Source organism: Microtus oregoni, unplaced genomic scaffold, assembly GCF_018167655.1.
Source record: "Microtus oregoni isolate MIOR12 unplaced genomic scaffold, Mior012 000047F_ref0000412, whole genome shotgun sequence".
In the NCBI taxonomy this organism is placed as follows: Eukaryota; Metazoa; Chordata; class Mammalia; order Rodentia; family Cricetidae; genus Microtus; species Microtus oregoni.
The window spans coordinates 2545268-2565483 of record NW_024543221.1 but is presented as its reverse complement, the minus strand read 5'-3'; the positions used below and the strand labels follow the sequence as shown (position 1 = coordinate 2565483).

The 20216-nt window shown below is 49.7% G+C and overlaps 2 protein-coding genes across 2 annotated transcripts in view; both read right to left on the bottom strand.

Annotated features, from left to right (window-relative positions):
- Positions 1 to 1844: 1844 nt before the first annotated feature.
- LOC121435888 (kinesin-like protein KIF26B) lies at positions 1845 to 4200 on the bottom strand. Its single transcript, XM_041635436.1, has 3 exons — positions 4073 to 4200; positions 2931 to 3332; positions 1845 to 1968 (listed from the first exon to the last, which is right to left on the bottom strand). The coding sequence occupies exons 1-3, from the start codon at positions 4133 to 4135 to the stop codon at positions 1915 to 1917; spliced, it is 519 nt and encodes a 172-aa protein (XP_041491370.1). The 5' UTR covers positions 4136 to 4200; the 3' UTR covers positions 1845 to 1914.
- Positions 4201 to 13230: 9030 nt separating this feature from the next.
- Efcab2 (EF-hand calcium binding domain 2) overlaps positions 13231 to 20216 on the bottom strand; it is a 111276-nt gene continuing 104290 nt past the window's right edge. The window contains exon 7 of the mRNA XM_041635401.1: positions 13231 to 13500. Coding sequence (XP_041491335.1) covers positions 13463 to 13500 — 38 coding nt within the window. The 3' untranslated portion in view covers positions 13231 to 13462. The remainder of the gene's footprint in view (positions 13501 to 20216) is intronic.

Sequence of the window (20216 nt, the reverse complement as noted above, 5' to 3'; positions counted from 1 at the left end):
TGCCAGTTACTTAATGGTCTACCATGAAACCCAGCCCTTCAGTGGCCACCCAACTGGTCTACCCTGAAGTCCAGTCCTCAGTGGCCATACAACTGGTCTACCCTGAAGCCCAGCCTCCAGTGGCCATACAACTCTCAAGAATGCTCAGACTCAGGCAGGAACTCTTGAAGCACCAAAGCCAGTCTTCAATGTGGGGGACATATGCTCCTGCAGAGACTGTCTAATGCTTCATCACTTCTCCTCACCCAGATGTCCCCAAAACAAACTGAGAGAGACTCAATAGAGCTTATTACCTGGAAATGAGCACAGGGAGGGGAAGTCACGTGACAGCGCCGTGTTTACAAAGTGAACTCATCAAATTAGAACCTGAACATGGGCAACACCTTTCAACCAAAACCTCAAGTTGTATAAATTATAAATCTCAAGGATAGGGCCACTTAGGTGAATGTCAACCTTGTATCTTTCTCTGAAGAATGGGTGCACTTTTCAAACCTTTCCTGTGACATCCATCAATCCAAATCACTGTTTATCATTGCTGTGTCAATGGAAAATCTAAAAATAAGATGACATCCTAAAGAATTAATTAAAACATTATATTTTTAAAATGAGAAAACCGACTCACTAATATTGCAAAATAAAACTAGTGGTGCAAAAAGAACCCAGGCCAAATCCATTCTGAAGTAGCAGATTCCAGGGCAGGCTCTTCTGCCTCCGACTTCTGAACGGTTATGTATAGAGTTTCACACCACCCAACACAGTTCAGTACTCTGTGAAAATATCCCCCAAATACAGTTGAGCATCTTATGTGAATTACGAAGATGAGTTTTGCTAATTACCCCTCAAAAATAAGTCTTTATCTTCCCAGACTCTAGTTCTCTAGGGGAAATTACACGTTGGGGGGGGGGGGGTGGTCACACTGACGTCCCTTGTTCTACTGAAACTTAACCCCTTCAGTGCCTCCAGGGCAGAGGTCCACAGTTTGCTCAGGAACCTTGCACTGAGAAGAAGAAATGCCTGTCTCCAATGGACAGGACCCACACATAGGGCCCCAGAGAACATGGCATTTGTTGGACGAACATGTTGCAAAGACATTAAAGACTTTGCACCTAATTAGAGGGAGACAATGCCTAACATATGTAAACCCTTAAAGCTATCCTTCTCAAACACAATCCATGGGCACTCGATATTAAGACTCCATATCTCACTTACTAGCAGCAAGCTAACCCCAAAGCATCCTATCCCTGGCTAAATCCTGCAAGCTCCCTTGGACCTCATGCTATCTGTGTCTTGATGCAACTCAGGCAACCATGTGTGATGTTCAGGCTCCTCTCAATGCCCCTGGGTCAGCAAAACACCGAGGCTTGGCATGCCCAAGACTGCATCTGGAGCACCACCTCCCTCTGCTATGACCGGTTTCTCAACATCACTTTTATTTCAACCAATAAATAAAATCAGCGCTTAAAATTGCACTCCCTCCTAAGCAGTGTTAAGTGAATTTTTTCAGGTGGCTTCAGCAGAACCGGAGGCCGAGTCTATCACACAACCCCGTAAATCACCAAGCATGCAGTTACGCTTCAATCTTTGTTTCTTCCTGTCCGTGCCCCTTCACCCCTTCCCTTTTCAGGACAAGAGTTGGTGCTTCTTTGCTTTGCCCAAGAGGAGTGTTCGAACAACACAAAGAGCCCCTTGTGAGCATGCGCCCTCAAGAATGCTCAGATAATTTTGGTGGCCTGTGACTTACTAGGATTACAAATATCAGACACCATCACCTCAAGCACCAGAGTCTCTCCCACCCTGTTCTACACCCCGTTCTTCACAACGCTCAGCACAGATGTGAATCGACGGTGGGCTGTGAGTCCGTCAGAGGATGAACTCCGTGTGCACAACGATGGCCTCCACGTGGACCTGCTGTCTTCAACTTTGAAGTGAGCAGGAAATCAAGGAATATTGATGAAATAGCAAATAAGTCTGTGGATGGGGAAAGGCGTTAAATCGGGGCAGTGTGGCATGCAAGACTGAGAAAGGCGTCTCATCCTGAGATTTACTCTTGGGGTGTCCTGGAAGATTAACGGCGGAACTACAAAAATGCCAAAGAACCCAGAGTTAATTATTCTTGAGATAATTTCTAGATTCAGAAAACCAATTCTCCTGGGGGTGCTTTTTCACATTTTAAATTTTACAACAGTCTGTGGGTGTCTGTGTAATTGAACCCTGGTGTAGAAAACATCCATGTGTGTATCTGGATAAGCAGATGAAGCAAGCGGATGCGGTTACTCCTAAACTCCGCTATTCGAAATCACACAATATTTTATTTCAGAAAGTCACAGAAAAAAAAACCCTGAAAATGCCATTAAGCAGTGTTGTCAGCCTCCACAGCAATCCACTGTTTTCTTGATGTGTCTCTCTAACCACTGATAAAAACCCTTTGAAGTGGAAGAGTAAATATTATCATGTGATAGTACTTGGACCCAACTGTGCAAATACCACTGCATTGTGTCCCACTCTGGGGGCTCCGGGCCCGTCACACCACGCAGACAGGGTTGCTATGGAAGAACCAATGTGCTTATTAAATGAGCCCAGGAGCAGGTCAGGATACATCTTGGCTCTTACAGCAAGCCACTTCTTAATCCTCCTCACGTAGACACAAGGAGTGTTAAGAGAAAAATGCCGGCTTTGGAAAAAGTGTTTCTGTGGTGCTTAGAAGGTAGAGCCACCACAAACAGGCCACTACGGGAACCCTCAACTCTTACCGCCCCATTTGAGAAGCTGCTGCAGGATGGCAGAGGAGGGTAGGGAGAACAGCAGGGCAAACCCGCTGGGAGCATCCCCCTGTGCCACCAGGCCAGGTGCGGAACCTTACACCAGGACACCCCGAGGCAGCATCATAGAGTGGGGCGCAGCTCCCCGCAAAGCACTCCTCAGTGGCTCACCTTGCCCGGGAGGGGTCCCGGCAGCAGCAGCTTGAGAGCCTGCCTCTTCAGCTCCACCAAGCGGGCGTTGCAGTTCTCGCACCAGACGCCGCGGTCTGAGCCGGGGGAGGAGCCGCCGCCGCTGCCCGAGCCTGGAGATCCAGTGCCAAAGCCCGGTGAGCCGCCCAGGGAGCCCGGCGAGCTGGTACCGATGCCCGGAGATGCGGGACCCGGGGAGCCAGTGAAGGAGCTCGGGGACGAGGTGCCCGAGCCCGGAGACGGGGTACCGGACGAGCCGAGCGCAGAACCCGCGCCCTCGGGGGTGGGCCGGCTCCCTGCGCGAGACTCCTCGTACGCCTTGCGGTACCAGCTCTCGGGGGAGAAGGGCGCGGCGGGCTTGGTGGGCGAGCACACTTCATTCACCTGCCGGAGAGACAGGCAACGTCAGGCCCTGCTGGGTCACCGGTCCCCGAGCTGAGCCTGGAGGGCTGGGGGCAGCCGTCCTGCCTGCACTGCTGCGAACCTGCCCTCCATCTAGCTCCATCCCTCAAGTGACCTGTCCTTAGGCGAGTCCTGCCCCACGCACCCTCCCCAGGGTGACCGCGCGCAGGTTCTCCTCCATTCCTCCAGGAGTCAGTAGAAGGGCTTGGGGTGTTTGGGTGTCCTTCGGTTTCTGCGAGAACACCCAAAAATCCAAAGCTCCGCTCTTTCAAATCCGGTACCCGCCCCCAGCAAGTCCTAGATGCACGGTCCTGGAACATCATATCCAAGGGGTGGGTGACTGTGACTTCTAGGTATTTACTCATTCGGAGAATAGCGCTCCGGGTCCCGCCGGTAAATGAAAGGGGCTCCCCGCTCCCGGGCAGCGAGCCCAGGGAACCGCAGAGGGATTCCTGGGAAACGCTTCCCTTCGGTTTAACTCTGCCTCCAATACTACAAAAGTTACCGGTGCAGGGAAAGGGAGGAACCGGGACCAAAGAAATTCCCAGAGCCAGGCGGGCCGCAGACCCACCTCCATGCATGCACGGCCCCACCGGTGGAGACGCCAGTGCCACCCGAGAGCTGGGGGCCGTGAGCCCGCCGGCGGTTCCCGGGCAGCGGAGGACACCCGCCCCAATGGGTCCCTGGGAACGCATCTCCGCGTGGACGCCGCCACAACTTACCCCGTATTTCTTGCCCCTGGTGGAGACCGCAAGCCTCTCTTTATTTCCAGCTACCGAATTCATGGTGGCTCTTCCAGAGGAAAGGGTCTAAATGTTCCCACAAGGCTACATCCAAAAGGTTTGCCAACCCAGAAAGCGTCCCCCCTCGTGGTAGGGGTTGGTCCTCAAGTCAAGATTTCTTAATGGTGGGTTGGGAAGAGAAAAAGCAAATGGACCCCAGAAGTGATAGCACCAATTTGCAGGAAGGGTTGGAGCGCCTGGTGGTTCTCAAATAATGGGTTTCCTCATCTCTCTGCCTCCTCTAGCCACGCGTCCTCTCTTCACCGCCACATCCAGATCGCTGGCATTTTCCTTCGCCCGGCCAGCGCGTTCTCCTCCAGCTGGGCCGTGAGGGAGGACGATGGCGAGGGCGCAAGGCGGCTGCAGGGAAGGTGGGCGAGCCCTCGCCGAGCCGAGCCGGCGGTGGGAACTTGCCTCCTTCCCCGAGCTCGCTAACTGAGTTCAAAGAAATTCTCCCAAAATATAAGGATCCAGACTCGGGGAGGAGCCTCGGCGTGTCGCCGAGCCAATATGCGCCGGCCCGTTTTCTCCTGACAGTTGCGCGCAGGGCAGGGAGAGGGCGGCTGTGCGCGGCCGGCGAGCAGCCCGCGATCAGGACGCGCGTGTGCACCCGGGCTCAGCGCGGAGCCTAGGGGACCGCGAACCTGCCGCCTCGGAGCCCGCCCGACCGCCGCCGCCGCGCCCGCCGCGATCCATTTACGGCGCGGCGCTCGGGCCTGGTATCGCCAGGCGCAGCCGGGGCGGGGGTGGGGTCGTAAATCTGGCTCCGGGGGGGAAGTTGCTGGCGAGGGGCCCGCGGCCGGGGGCTCCGGTGCTACCCGCCGTGCGAGCCTGCAGCTCCAAGCCGGTAGAGCTGCGCGGAAATGCGGCGCGGGAGCTTCCCCGCCTCCCCGCCCCCCCGGGGGCTGGTCTCTCCTGGCAAGGCGTGCAGGTCTGCCTTTGAAACGCCGTGCAAAACGGATTGAGTCACAAACAAGTCCGCAAACAGGCCGGGGCCAACCCCCCGCCCTTTGTTCTCCCAGACCTGCTTGGCAAACCTTTCCTTGAATCGCCCTCTCAGCCCCAGCCGGCCAGGGGTTCCTTCTTCCTCGGACCCCGGCCTGGGCACCGGGAGCCTTCAGCCCCCGCCCGCCCTCTGGCCCAAACCCCTGTTAGTGATGGGGGAAACCTCTCGAGACCCGCACAGGTGAACCAGGGACCCAGCGCGCAGCTGCCGGACTGGGGAAACTGAGGGATTGGCGGCACCGCACACGCGCGGGAGGACTGCGCGGGCCACGAGAGGGGGTGTGGCGCGAGCTGCCAGGGCCTCCGGGTTGGGATCAGTCCCCTCGTCCCCTTGCGCGTTAGCCTGCGAGCATAGGGATCTGTGAGATCTCCAGAGCACCCAGCTGTCGCCCTCTGTCTGATTCCCGCCCCCCACCCCGCGTAGCGCCCCGGAGCTTAGGAAGCCGGTGTACGCCGGGCTCCACACGTGGCTGCTCCGGGGTGTCATTTTTCATTTCCCGGGAGGACATTTCTTCTGGTGATCCGGCAGGTCTATTTTGTTGTGACCTTTAATTAACACCCCGCGAGACGCCTCCTGCAGGACCAGCCGGGCGCGGAGATCACGTGTGGTGTAATGGCATCCCGGCACCCCGGAAAGACCTGGCCTTGGGCTAGGTGGGGGCAGGGGGACATTTCGGGCTTTCTTAATCTGTCTTCCTTCTGAAACATGGATAAGCAAGGAAGGGGGGGGGCAGAAAACAGCAATTGGGGTGCTGGGACCCTGGGGAAACGCCCCCATCTTGTCTTCCTACTGGAATCTTCGGTGCCTCCAAGGTGCCGCCACCCCCGCCCCCCACCCTCTGCAGCCAGTGCGCCCGGGATATTTCACAGCCTTCAAAGCAAGGCGAAAAGGTCAAAATGAAGATGTTGAGAAATTGTGGAAGTTTCCATTACGTTCCTACTTCCAATTTCAACGCGATCATATCTGCAGAGGACCTTAGGGGGACAGGTAGCCTCCAGGCAGCACATGCCGGCTGTAGCCACATCTGTATTCTGCCTGGGTGCCGCGGAAAATATCGTCGCCATTAGCTACGCGCGGCTTATCAGCCCCAAAGCAGCATGTGGCCAGGTGAAATGGACGAGCCCATGAAGCCCCGAGTGGGAAAGGTGGGGTATCGACGAGGGCGGGGGGTGAGAGCCATCGCGGAGCAGCGCGGTTCGCCCTGTAGAATGATGAGCCCAGTGTAGATCTGATGTGCGTCCCAAAGTATCTGCGGCCCACCACGTGTTTGATGGGCTCGGAGCGCCCTCTGTTGGTAAAATTTTAAAGCTGGCGGTCCCCTCAAGAGAGTTGATGTAAAATCTACATACAGTGAAATGCGTAAATTTTTAGTGTAAAATTTCATGAGTACCCAATTAAGATGTAAATTCTTCTCAATGAAAAAAATTCACCCCTTCCCAGGCAGTCCCCCACCCCCGTTAACCATTAGCACTCGCTGTACCGATTTCCCATCACCACAGATCAGTTTTGATTGATCTTGAATTTTTTGTCTACAGAATCCGTATGTCTTTTGTGTTTGGCTTAACATGGGTTTTGGGTTTCCTGTTACTGTTCGCATGGGTCTGTTTCCTATTTTGCTGTCTTACATTCCTCCCTCCCGCTTGCCTTTCTTGTTAATTGAATAATGTCTTCATATTCTCTCATCCCTTGACTGGGTTTCTAGCTCTAATGACTCATATGAATTTCTGACTTAGCGCGGGCTGTTCAGGGGTAACATTGCAGAATTCACTAAAATGTACACTTCAGCAGGCCATTTCCATTTTACCTCTGTCCTTCGGGCTGATGATTTAAATATACACATTGTAAAATCCACAATATGATCGTTTATGTTTTGACAAATCTGTCTTTCCATGAAACTAGGGAAAATATGGGGTTTTTTTAATGTATTGACCTAGTTTTTGCATGTCTGGATTCTCCCCACCCCACGAACTAAAATTCCAATTGAATTCCTTTCTTTTAGCCTGGAGAACGAACTTCCCTTAGCATTTCTTTCTTTTTTAAAATTTACTTGTTTTCATTTTCTGTGTAGAAGTGGTTGTGCCAGTGGGGGGGGGGCAGTGTGTGTATGGCCAGGATGTGTGTGTGTATGTGTGTCTGGGGTGTGTGGCCGGTGTGTGTGTGCGTGCGCGTGCACGTGTGGGCCAGTGTGTGTGTATGTGTGTGCGTGTGTATGTGTGCATGTGGGTCAGTGTGTGTGTGGCCAGGATGTGTGTGTGTGGCCAGGGTGTCTGTGTGTGTGCGTGCATGTGGACCAGTGTGTGTGTGTTTGTGTTGAGGGGTGTGGCCAGGATGGGGGGGGGATGAGGGGGTAGGTGGGTGGTGTGTGTGTGTATGTCTGGCCAGTGTGTGTGTGTGTGTGTGTGCGTGCGTGCGTGTGTGCGTGCGTGCGTGTGTGTGTGTGTGTGCATGCGTGCGTGCGTGTGTGTGTGTGCACACCTGGTACCTGCAAAGACCACAGTTACCAGAACTGGAGCTGCGGATTGTGAACTGCCCTGTGGGTGCTGGGAACTGGACCAACGACTTCTGCGAGAGCAGCCAGCAACCCACCTCTCCAGCCCCTCCTTTAGCAATTCTTGTAGCAAAGAACTCGTGGCAACAAATTGTCTCTGGGTCTACTTATCTACCTTACCTCTCTGTTTAAGGACTTGATTAACTGGATATAGAATTCTCTCCGGGGCTTTTCTTTTGGCCCTTTAGAATGGTCCTCTGCCTTCTTTCTGGTTAGAGGTGAGCTGCCACTATCATGGATGGCATGGGTTCCTTTTTCTTTCTATCTTCTTGTCTCGGGATACTCCTGGATATGATCTGTGTTCTTCCTGCTCGGGGTTTGCTGGATTTCTGGAACCTGACAGTCAGTATTAGTCACTTTTCTGCTGCTGTGTTAGAATACCCCACAAAGGCGACTTCAGAAAGAAGGGGGATCATGTTGGCTCATCGTTCCAGAGGCTTAGAGTACATCCTCAGGGGGAAGGCTGGCAACAGGCAGGGGAGACAGGTGGCATGAGACTGACAACCCACATTTCATTCATACACAGGAAGCAGAGAAAGAGAGAAAATAGTCTAGCCGGCTATAAGCCCTCAAAGCCCACCCCAGTGAAGTCCTGTCTCCAGCAAGGTTCACCTCCTAATGGCTCTGTAACCTTCCCAAAGGGCGCCACCAACTAGGGATCAAGTATTCAAATACATGAGCTTTGGGGGGACATTTTTTATTCAATTGATCACAAAGTTCATCTACAAAAATTTCCCCCCAATTTGGGACATTTCCATTTCAGCCACTAATTATTCAAATCCTTTTACTGCCCCATTCTGTTCTTCCTGGACTCCAATAATGTGCGTGTTGTTGTTATGCTCCGTGGTCGTGACACACGAGTTACTGACTCACCTTAGCTAACTTTAGGTCACATTGTCTCAGTTGTTCTCTTATTAAGTTCACTAGCTCTTGCTTCCACTGTTCAGCCACTCTGGAGGACATGTCCTCTGTGCATGTTCATGCGCATGCGTGCGTGAGTGTTCATGCGTGCGTGTGCGTATGCATGCATAGCCATTTAAATTTGTGTGTTTTGTTTAAATACTCTAACAGAATAATTCCATTCTACCCCTCCTTCGTTAGGGTAGTTCTATTTCATTGTTTCCCTTACACATAATGAAAACAGCTCTTTGTACCGCTGCTTGTTCTTCGTCCCTAAAATGTGGTCCTTCTGGGGTTTCTGCTGAGAGCCCTACAAGCTTTCCAAGCGTCTTGAACTTGACACTGAGCTCAACTTCCCTGTAGCAGGTAAAACCTCTGCCCAGCTCTGTCACCATCTGCACGTCACTTTTTCTGGACCTTTTGGAGACCTTCTCTGTCTCAGGGCTCAAGGATGCTTTAACCCGGTTAAAGATCATAAGGAAACTTAATGCAGTCTCCGAGGCAGCTTCCCGTGGCTGACTCTGTTCCGGGTTTCCATGCTCCCCCGTCCCTTGTGCTGGAAGTGAAACCGAGGCCTCACACACACCGGACAAGGGCTCTACCACTGAGCCACACACCAGCCGAGATTGTTACATAGTTTCAAGGGGTTTGTCTATGATGTGCAGCCTGTGGAGACTAGCTATAATTTTATTTTCTATTAAATTAAAGAATCCCAATGAACACAAACATTTGCAAAGGAGAAGAGTTGAAGGGGACGGGATGTTTCTCACTTCTTCACAGTCGAGGACGTTGGTTCTTCAGGACTTGACTTGTTTTTAAATACCCTTATTTTAGGGATAAAATCACATTTTAGCTTATAACAGCCCAAAACTCCTATGAATAATAATTAATTGATTCCATTGCTACCTTTGGGTGAGAAGCAGTGTCTCTGGTCCCTCTGTGACCACAAAATACAACTACAAGAATTCAAGTCCACTCTCAGAATAAGAATGAAATTCGTAATCCACCTTCCTTCCCGTTTAATTATCATATGCACATAACTTCTTTGGGAATGCTTCATGGGCTTTTATATTTCAGAGCATCCAATTTAGCGTCTCTTTTGTTTATATCTCAAAGATGAATGGCTCATAAAATTTATAGTCAAAATATACGATGCCATGGCATTTTTGAGAGTCTAAAAGTACAAGTCAGAAATAAAAACCCCAAATCAGCCCTGCAACTCCTAATTGCTACACAGCACACAGACTATAACAGATTCCACTCCTTTTTAATATCTTTCCTTTGAACTAATTTCCATATCAGTCCAGGCAGCAAGATGCCAGCAGAGCCAGCAGAGTGCGCGTGCCAGCGGCGGCTGGGTTTCTCCTTGAAAGATAATTAAAGCAGCTTCCACTGTCCGTGTGGCATCTTGATGAATATGCAGACAATATTTGCATATGATCGACTGGTGTTCTGGGACCATATGATCATGTGTGGGCTGCCAAACTGATTTTAATTTGTGTGTTTGGTCACTACTGTAGTGGGAGAGAAGAATCGTTATCTTGTGAGCCTAAGAAGGCTTTCCACTCTTAGAATACTGTTTCAATAGTTAATTATTTTATTCTTAGAAGTTCCTTTTGTGCTAAATTCCAAATCTTTTCATTTCCTCCAGTTCTTGGGATGGAACCTAGGTTTTCCTGAGTTAAGCAAGTGTCCTACCCCTGAGGTATACTCCCAGCCCTATTCCAAGCCTTGACTTCAGCCCCAAATTCAGATTCAGGAGAGGAAGAAGGTCTATGAGCAAATGCCGTATGGCTGTCTAAAAGAGTAAAGAGAGGTGGGGCAGTGAGGGCTCAGCCTGCCAACCTCGGGTGCTGGAATCTGGCAACCTTGGGCTGTGCCACTGAGGAGCACAGGAAAAAGTACCACAGCATCCCATGTGTCTCTGTTTGCAGTAAGGAAGCCCTGACGTCAGTGTGGGGCGTGCTTGCAACACCTGCACTTGGAAGGCGATGGCAGGAGGACTAGGGATTCAGGGTCGGCCTGGCTACATATGAACCTGAGGCCATGTTAGAAGGAAGCAGAAGTGCGAAAGGGAGGAAGATAGAGAAGGAAGGAGGGAGGGAGGGAGGGAGGGAGGGAGGAAGGGAGGGAGGGAGGGAAGGAAGGAAATTAAAGAAACAGAAAGGCTTCAGTTCAAGATACAGAATAAAATGAACTCACTATGCGGCTGACAGACCAGAACATCCGCCTGTAGAACAAACAAATCTCATTTAAGATAGAGGATACCAGAGGAAGTGACATTCTCAGTGAAGGGGGTCATGAAAAATGGATGGGGATGGTGGCTTTCAGCCTTGTAAGCTCGGGGATTAAAAAATCCACAGGGAAGACTTCAGGCAAGAAATCAACACCCAGAAAGAAACAAAAGGGAGACCCCTGCCAAGCCATTTTCCTATATACCCACGGGAATATAGAGGGACAAAATGGAGCCCATATTTCAAACATTGAGTTCAGCAGTTTTAACTTTAGGCAATGGAAAACTAAGGGGGTTTGAGTAAGTGAGAGTCTATGTTGAGGACACAGCATCCCTTTGAGCTGGTAGTGTTTTAAAAGGCACTTTGGATTGGGAAATAGTAGGGAATGAAAGTGGGGAGGTTCCAATTTGGTGGTTAGAAAGCAACCTAACCCAAAGACGGGCTCCTAAGCGTGTGGAGACACTCAGCATTATTGCCACTCAGAAAAGGAGACACCAAAGCCACCATGAGCTAGGCTTCACACTAAAGCAACCATTATCCAAGAGACAGTCAAGGGCAGCATGGGCAAGACTGTGGACTGACGAGAACACTTGGGCTGTCTGATGGGAATTAAATAGTGAGACCACTTTGGAAAACAGCTTGACCGTTTTTCAAGAAGCTAGATGCAAAATTATTATATGTCCATCAGCTCCACTAAGTATCCACTCCAGTACCCGCCCCTAAAAGTTTGTCTTTGTTTTATTTGTCCACAGAAGTTCTAGGCAGCATTGTGCATGAGTAGCCAAAGATGGAAACACCTGCAATGCCCTCACCTGATGAACAGACCGTGACACAGTCATACAATTGAATATCAATCTGGCAATTAAAATGAATGAAGAATCATAGATGCTGTGGCACTGGTGAACCATAAGATTGTGGAGCCTCGTGAATGCAACCAGGAAGAAGAGGTCACATGCTGTATGACTCCATTGTCTAAAACGTTCAGAGAGGGCTAACTTACAAAGTCAGAGTAGCATGGTGTTGCTTGGGACTTGGGAAGGGAATGGAGACAGACTGTAAAGTAGGCATGAGATGTCTAACCGGGACAATGGAGAGGTTCCAGGACCTATTTGTCACGATGGCGGCATCACTCAGTACATTAACCAAAGAAAATGTTGCAGGGGGCACATGAAAGAGAATGAACTTCACATGCAAACACAGCCGAGGAAAGTTTTGTTGTGATGCTGTTTTTAGTGAGGTGGGAAAGGAAAAAAGAACTAGGAAGAAGGGACAGTTTAAGAGCTACCTCCACTCCATCACATGAAAGGGATGAACAGAGGGGCCTGAATGATTTCCAGATTCTTAAAATAAGTAAGAGAGATAAGGGAGGTGGTGTGTTTCATTCAGGAAAGATAATAACCCAGTTGCTTGTTCCTCTGAAGCAAGAGTGTCAGAATTGACCTGTGTGGCCAGGAACTTCAGAATGTCCAGCCCCAGTCCCATGGATGTTATCTTCATGGGGATCTTGGGAGTCTAAACCCCAGCTCTGGGAAAGGTGTCAAGACACTGGCTGGCTTCTGTTAAGAATAGAAGAGTCCTTTAAAAAAAAAACTGAGAATGTGTGATTAATTAAAAGTTGTGATTTCTATAAGGAATTGCAGAATAAGCTCGTTGTGGTCAGGAGGCCGAGGGGAGGGAGTGCAGCTGTCTCCAGCTTGGCCACGTGAGTCTCAGCAGATGTAAGAGTGGGAGATCAGGCTGTGCAAATGAGAACCAGGAGAGCCAGCCATAGGGAGCTGGACAGAGACACAGGCAAGCAGGCAGGAAATGTCACCCAAGGACATGAGGAAGAAGGATGTGTAAACAGGAAGTAGATAGCTTCCAGGACCACAAGGAAGGAGGAGGGAGTCACCTGAGGACCTGCTAGGGACCTAGAGGGGCGTGTAGGGAGTAGCAGAGCCTAGGAATTGCTCCAAGTAGGGCTTAGGACCAAGGTCAGTGCTTCTAAATAGTGCTGTTGCTGCTCACCCCCTTTATTGTGTGCTCTGTGAGCCAGGAACCAGCAGGAGGGGCCTGTGGTCCTCCCACCACAGCAAGCACACCTATGATCACACCCCACCTATCTCAGAGCCACACACATCTGCTGTCACATCTCAGTCTGCTGTGCCATCTCCACCACCACCAAGTCTTCTCTACTCAGACTCTGCCCTGGAAGGTCCACAGTGCTGATCAACTCTCGTGTGCCCCACTCAACCGGTGAATTAAAACTGTGTGCAGGAGTGGGTGAGTGGGTGGATGGATGGGTAGAGCAAAGGAGGGAGGACAGAAAAAGTCAGTGATTGCTATATGCATTCATGGATGGATGAGAGACATCCAGTAAGAAAAAAAAAGAATTACTAACTGGATGCTCCTGGGTGGGGGAACACTGGCAATTCTTACAAGTTTCTTTCTTCCTTTTTACACTTATTTATTTGGACTGTGCATGGGAGGGGGTGAATGTGTGTGAGAGTGTTCGTGTGTGTTATGTGTGTGAGAGAGTGTTCATAAGTGTGTGTTATATATGTGTGAGTGTTCATGAGTGTGTGTGCACATGGAAGTGTGTGTGCACATGGGCAGCAAGCAAAGCACAGTTTCTTTGACAAGGCCAAGAAGGCTGAGGTGTGTCAGCTAAGGCTGCTTGTTCGTTCCCGGCTGCCCAGACCTGAAAGAATCACACAGAAACTGTATTAATTACAACACTGCTTGGTCAATCATTTAAGCATATTGCTAGCTAGCTCTTGTATCTTAAATTAACCCCTTTCCTATTATTTTGTATTTTACCACGAGGCTCGTGGTTTAGCAGCTACATGGCTCTCCCTGACTCCGCCTACTTTCTCCCAGCATTGTTCAGTTTCCCCACCTATCCCTATTCTGCTCTGCTGTAGGCCAAAGCAACTTGATTCATTAACCAATAAAAGCAACACATATACAGAAGGACTTCCCATACCAGAGGTGGATCAAGTTCTAGTTCTTCTTATTACTTTTCCAACATTAAAAGGTCAAAATTATCCAGGCATGGTAGGACCTGCCTTTAATCCTAGCACTTGGGAGGCAGAGGCAGACATATATCTTCAAACTCAAAGCCAGACTGGTCTACATAACCAGCTCCAGGCCACCTAAGACTATGTAGTTAGATCCTGTTTCAAGGGGGGAAAAAATCACAGGATTTAAATGTAAAATTTCATTTTAAAACAATAACACTGATAAGTGTCAAGAAATTCAGGAGTTATGGTTTCCACAGCAACATCATACAGCCACTGAACTACTACTAAAATAAATGAAATTAAGCATTTATATTACCCTTGACATTCAACCATATGCTAAGCAATCACATTATTGATTTATAATTCCTTTCAGCCACCTGTGAGGGAGGAGATACTCTCATTTCTACATTGAGGATGAAGAAACCTAGTCCCAGGAGAACCATGGTCCTACTGTGTGCTTGCCAGGCAACCAAGTCTCCAGGAAAACACTGCAGCAGGGTGAGATGTCACAGTCACTGCTAAAGGCCTCCCAGGTCCTGCTACTGCCCGAGGACAGCTGAAGAGGGCCTGGAAGAAATCCCGTAGCCCTACTCAGCTGTGTTTCTCATGGCCCAGCTCACCAGCTACACAGAACAATGGCCGTATGCTGAGAAGAGAAGAAACAGAAGAAGAGAAGGATGCAGAAGAGGGAGGAGGAGGCAGGAAGATGAGGAGGAGGATGGAGGAGAAGAGGACAACGTCCCCTAGTGTCCAGAAGGAGGAGGAGCAATAAATACTGGGTTCTGCAGCAAAGCAGCCAGGCCTGGTGTCCCCGGTACCTCGCCCTAGTCTCATTTTTAGGCAGCCACAAGACTTCACTGGATGCTAGCAATAGTTATTTTGGCAAGGCTTTGTAGTGAATATTAGGGAATCCTAGCTGAGATGAATGCAGGTGCACGGATTCAAAGCACGACCTGAGCGGCTAAGCCACAATCCTAACGCAGGCCCGCGGCAGAATGAAGCCTGCAGCCAGCACTGGCTCTGTGCTTAGTTGGCAATTCTATCCTCCCTTTTTTTTCTTTTTCTTTTTGTGATGGGTGGGTGTGGGGTCCTCACTGTGTTGAAATCCTCGGCTCAAGCAATTCTCCTGCCTCAGCCTTCTAAGCAGTTGGGATCACAGGTGTGGTCCAGAGCCTAGTTTTAGTTGTCATCTTCCTAGATGATCTTTAAGAAGAAATAATCACAGTGGGGCAGAAGCAGAGACAAGCAAGCTGAGAAGCGCACCACCCTCTCCATGTGAATTTCAGTGTGAAAACAAAGAATGCCAAAGGAAGGCTGGCCAGGGCGCCATACCTCCCACCTCAAAGAGCTGGCTTTGAACTCCCTGTCTTTGAGCATACATTTAGAGAGTGGTTCTCCCAGAAGAGAAACAGGAAGTAATGTGGTTAGACCACTGACATGACTATTTAGGGCCCATGTTTAGGTATAGGCATTTTGCTGCCAAGCCTGCCAATCTGACTTTGATCCCAGGGCCCATAAGGGAAGAGAGAACCAACTATTCCAAGTTGTCTTTAGTAGATAGAAGTTTCTGTCCCACCCAGTCCTGCAGCAGTTCACTCCCAAAGAAACACACAGAGACTTATGTTAATTATAAATGGTTTGTCCTATCAGCTCAGGCTTATTACTAACTAGCTCTTACAACTTAAATTAACCCAGAGTTCTTGTCTATGTTTACCCACGTGACTTGGTACCTTTTCTCAGTGAGGCATTCTCACCTTGCTTCCTCTGTGTTTGACTGGTGACTGTGTCTCTGCCTTTCCACTTCCCAGAATTCTCCTAGTCTGGTTGCCCCACCTATACTTCCTACCTGACTACTGGTCAATCAGCATTTTATTAAACCAATATGAGTGACGAATCTTTACAAGAGCATTATCCCACAGCAGTCTTCTGACCGCCACACAAATGGGGGGGGGCATGCTAAGTGACTGCAATGTCCCACCTCTACTTTCTCCTGGGTAACTAGCATAGTTGTTTCACTTTTATGAGAGATCCCCAAAAACAAAAAGGTTAAACAATGTGCCCAACATCACAAAGAAAACAAGGTGTTTGAGGGTGGTTAGAGCTAAATGTCAAGTTGACAGAATTTAGACTCGCCTGGGAGAAGAGATTTCTGTGGGAGATTTTCTTGAGTCCACTAGTTGAAGTAAGAAGACCTTCCCACTGTGGGTGGGAGCAGTCCACAGCCAGAGTCCTGGACTGTGTAACTGGAGAAGTCAGCTGCGCGTGCACTCATTGCTCTTCTTCCTGACTATGGATATAATTTGACCAGCTGCTTCAAGCTCCCACTGGCTTTACCTCCCTGCCATGATGGGAGGCATCTTGAGCCGTCAGCCGAAATAAACCATTCCTTCTGGGCAGAGTATTTTTATCACAGTAACAGAAGAGTACCTAAGACAGACTCAAATTCCAGCTCACAAAACCCTCTTCTCTCTGCCTACCTTTCTACTTGCTCCACAGACCCCAGGCAGGCTTTACTACGGTCACTTCAGGGAAGCGGAATTAGGAAGCATCTGTCATTCTGTGCTGTCTTATTACACATAACACAGTCTTCCTGGTTCAACCACGGCGGCTGGTCATTTGTGGGTAGAATTTGGGAGACCAGATGAGGAATGAAAGTGAGAGAGAAATCCCTACAAGTGAGGATTGCCCCCAAACCCAGGGCCTGAGCCAGACAGTTGACAGTCCTGTGGAAAGTTGAGTTAATATATCAGTCCATGTGATGCCCCACTTCCGGTATGTTTTTCCATGCCCTCAGACAGCCCCACCACTTCCCAGCACTTAAAGGGCTGGCAGTCTTTGGTCCTCACTGAGGCTCAGGTATCTCTATTGAGCAAAGGGGATAGTTGACAGTCCTGTGGAAAGTTGAGTTAATGTATCAGTCCATGTGATGCCCCACTTCCAGTACATTTTCCATGCCCTCAGACAGCCCCACTGCTTCCCAGCACTTAAAGCTGAGGTATCTCTATGGCCCAAATGGAAAGGGGATTTGGGTTCGCATCCTCCCTCCTCCAGAGGAAGGAAAACAGAAAGCAGCCAGAGGGCAAAGCTGTGATAGAACACAGGAGTGGCCCTGTGCACTGCAGCACACACCAAGGAATACCTGGAGCCATTCCTATGCAAAGGGTAGGAGAGATCCTCCGGGACTCCAGAAACATCATGGTTCCTGCTGACACCTGAGGCTTGATTTTCTGGCTACAGACTGTGAGACAGGAATTTTTTTTTTTTTTTACTCTTAAGGTATCAAGCTCATGAGCATCTCTTCTGGAAGCTGTGGGATACTGACATGTTGGCCCATTACGTCACCTCACAGAATAAAGCCAAACCTGGCTTGGCCAGCTCCTCCCCCGCAGACCTATTGTGCCCTGTCCCCTTCTGTCGCTTCAGTTGGCTTGCCTCTCTCCTCTCACCCACCTCTGTCCTCTCCCTTTCAGCTTTCCTAACCAGTCTCTCTTCATCACACCATCACCCTGGGGGCCTCCATTATGAATGCTGGATTTATACTTTGCCCTGCACTGTGTGACAGCCAGAACTGCTCATTTGGAGTAAAAGCCAGGAAAAAAAATAAGCAAACAGCTCCGCATCATGTCATTACTGAGTCGCAGACACTTTTACCCTGTCCTCCCCCCACGTCTTCTTTCTCGCCCGGGTCATCATCTCCCCTGATACCCAGTAATTTCAGTCATTTTCCACCCGCATTTCTGTTCGTCTCCTGAGAATTCTCATTTTCTAATGCAGGAAGGTCACTTGGGCTTTTCTGAGCCTGGGTGGCACAAAGGACCTTGTACTTGGAGATGATGGGGTGGTGGGGGGTGCGTAGGACTATGGCAGCTCATTTGCTACCCAGTTCCAGCAGCAGGGGGAAAGCGGAAGAAACAGCCTGGAAGAAACGATCTAATTACTTCCTTCTTCCACAGCCTCTTTCTTCCCGCACAGCCTGGGTCGTTCCTAGTCTTCCCAGGTCAGGGCTCCTGTCACTGAGCCAGCAAAGAGCCTAGCGAGTAAGAATAAGATGCCCTGGGCTCAGGCAGGATACGTACAAGTTCAAGGACAGCCAGGGCATCCTAGAGACTCCCTGTCTCAAAATTAAAAAGTAAAAAGAGGTGGGGGAAGGAATATAGCTCAGTTAAAAAAAATAAAAAATAAAAATGCTTGCCAACCGTGTGTAAGGCCCGTGACTTATTCCTTAGCATGGCAAGCAGCAGCGACAACAGAAGCCTACTACTACCTGCATTAGAGCAGGGGCCCTTGGACAGGAGACCAACAGCGTGCTTGTCAGCCCCACAACCACGCAGGGCTCTGCAACACCATGGAAACCGCCCACCACTGTGGTGTGTGCTCAGGCACACAAGTCCTTGCAGTGTCGTTTTCTTTACAAAAGAACAACCTCCATGATAGTTTAAAAATTAAATAATAGCCAAGGCTCACTTCTGAAATCCCCTGTCCTGGCCGTGCGCCCTCTGCCCGGCCTCTCCTCCGGGCCACGGCTTGGCACTTCGGGAGATTCTTTCCTGAGCTGGATGTGCTTAGCCAGCAGTTCGGTGATTTACCGTTGGAGAATTGGCTCTTTACTCTGTGTGATGAAGCATGAAGGCTTAGTGCTTGTTTGTCACACTCCTTCCTCCCTCCTCGTGGGGGCGACGTTTACAAAAATAAGAATGAGCGCGTGTTTACTGAGCTGTCGAGGGTAAAGCCAGCACTGGGTACCAGATGTTGGTACTCTCTGACGTGGTTAGCCAAACTTCTATCCTTGACACTTGTTCCTCCCTGAACTCCTAGGACCCCTCCTCTAACCTCTCCCCACCCCCCATCACTTTTCTTTGCAACCTTTATTGCTGCCGGCCCCTCTTCCTGCCTGTGACAGGTAGGACACCGATCTGTCAGCCACTTGTCCATCTGTCCTCCACCTCCTGGCGGCTTTCCCTATCTCATGGTTTCAAGTATCTGTGGGTGGCCCCAGGTTCCTATCTCCGGCCCTTAGTACCCCTCACCATGACCAACTTTCACCCTGATATCTGTACCTGGCTGCTAAACAGGCATCTTCAGTTCACCTCATCTCCCACCCAGCTCCTGATGTGAAACCCTGAAAGCCACCCCCGCAGTCTTTGTAGCGCCACGCCATGGAACTTCTGCCCGTCCACTTACAGTTCTGATGTCAGGGGTCATTTCTGGTTCCTTTTTCTTTCCTTCACAACATCTAGCCCATCAAGAAACCCACTGGTTCTACTCCCTCCATCTGAGCATGTCCCAGCACCCACTACCACAGTATCCATAGGTGAATCTCTATGGCTCCATCACTCTTCTCATGAAACCCAGGTCCCAGCCAGAGGCCAACCAAAGCCTTCTCAAATGTAAGGCACTTCACTCTTTTCTCACGGTGGGGGTGGCCCAGGCTAGTCTCCAACCCCTCAGCCTTCCAAGCAGCTAGGATTCTAGGTGTGTTGCAGTATGCATGACCTCGAGTGATCTCTAACTTCTGCCACCAAGTTCTAGGATGACAGGTAACACCAGAGTAAATACTCTGAGCAAAGCCCAAGGCTCATGCATGCTAGGCAAGCGTTCTTCCACTGCGGATACGTGAGGGAAGAACTTGGGCAACCCAAAGTAACAGAGCAAGAGCTGGATGGTGATGCCCTCTGACCCTGGCTCAGACTGCTGCGTGGAAACAGTGTCGGCTGTTCAGTCACACAGAAACCCATTCTCAGGAAGAGCCTCTTCCTATGCCTCTGACTTACAGTAACAATGATTACATTTGGAGTTCATAAAGCCCGAAAGTACAAAGACTGCAAAATTCTGCATGTCATAAAAATACATGAGACTTTCTGAAAATATGCTAAAAATATATCTCCATCAATAAAATATGCAGCTTTTCAAAACTAAAGAAAAAGGTAGGCGCTGGAGAGACGGCTCTATGGTTGAGAGCACTTGTTGCTCTTCCAGGGGAACGAGGGTTTGTTCTGGTGACTCACAGCCACCTGAAACTCCAGCTTCATGGGCTCCAACACCCTTTTCTGGCACTGGATACTGGTAGTACACACATAAACAACATACCTTTGCATACAATAAATATATACATCTTTAAGAAAAATGCAATTGATGCCGGCGGTGATGGCGTATGTCTTTAATCCCAGTGCTCGGGGGGCAGAGGCAGGTGGATCTCTGTGAGTTCGTGGCCAGCCTGGTCTACAAGAGCTAGTTCCAGGACAGGCTCAGGCTCCAAAGCTACAGAGAAACCCTGTCTCAAAAAACCAAAAAAGAAAAAAGATGTAAAATTCTGTCTTCTCTAAATATTTTGGAAGCAGAAGTCTGTGCTTGACAAACTCACGTGTGACCAGGATTAACATCGTTCCTACCAACA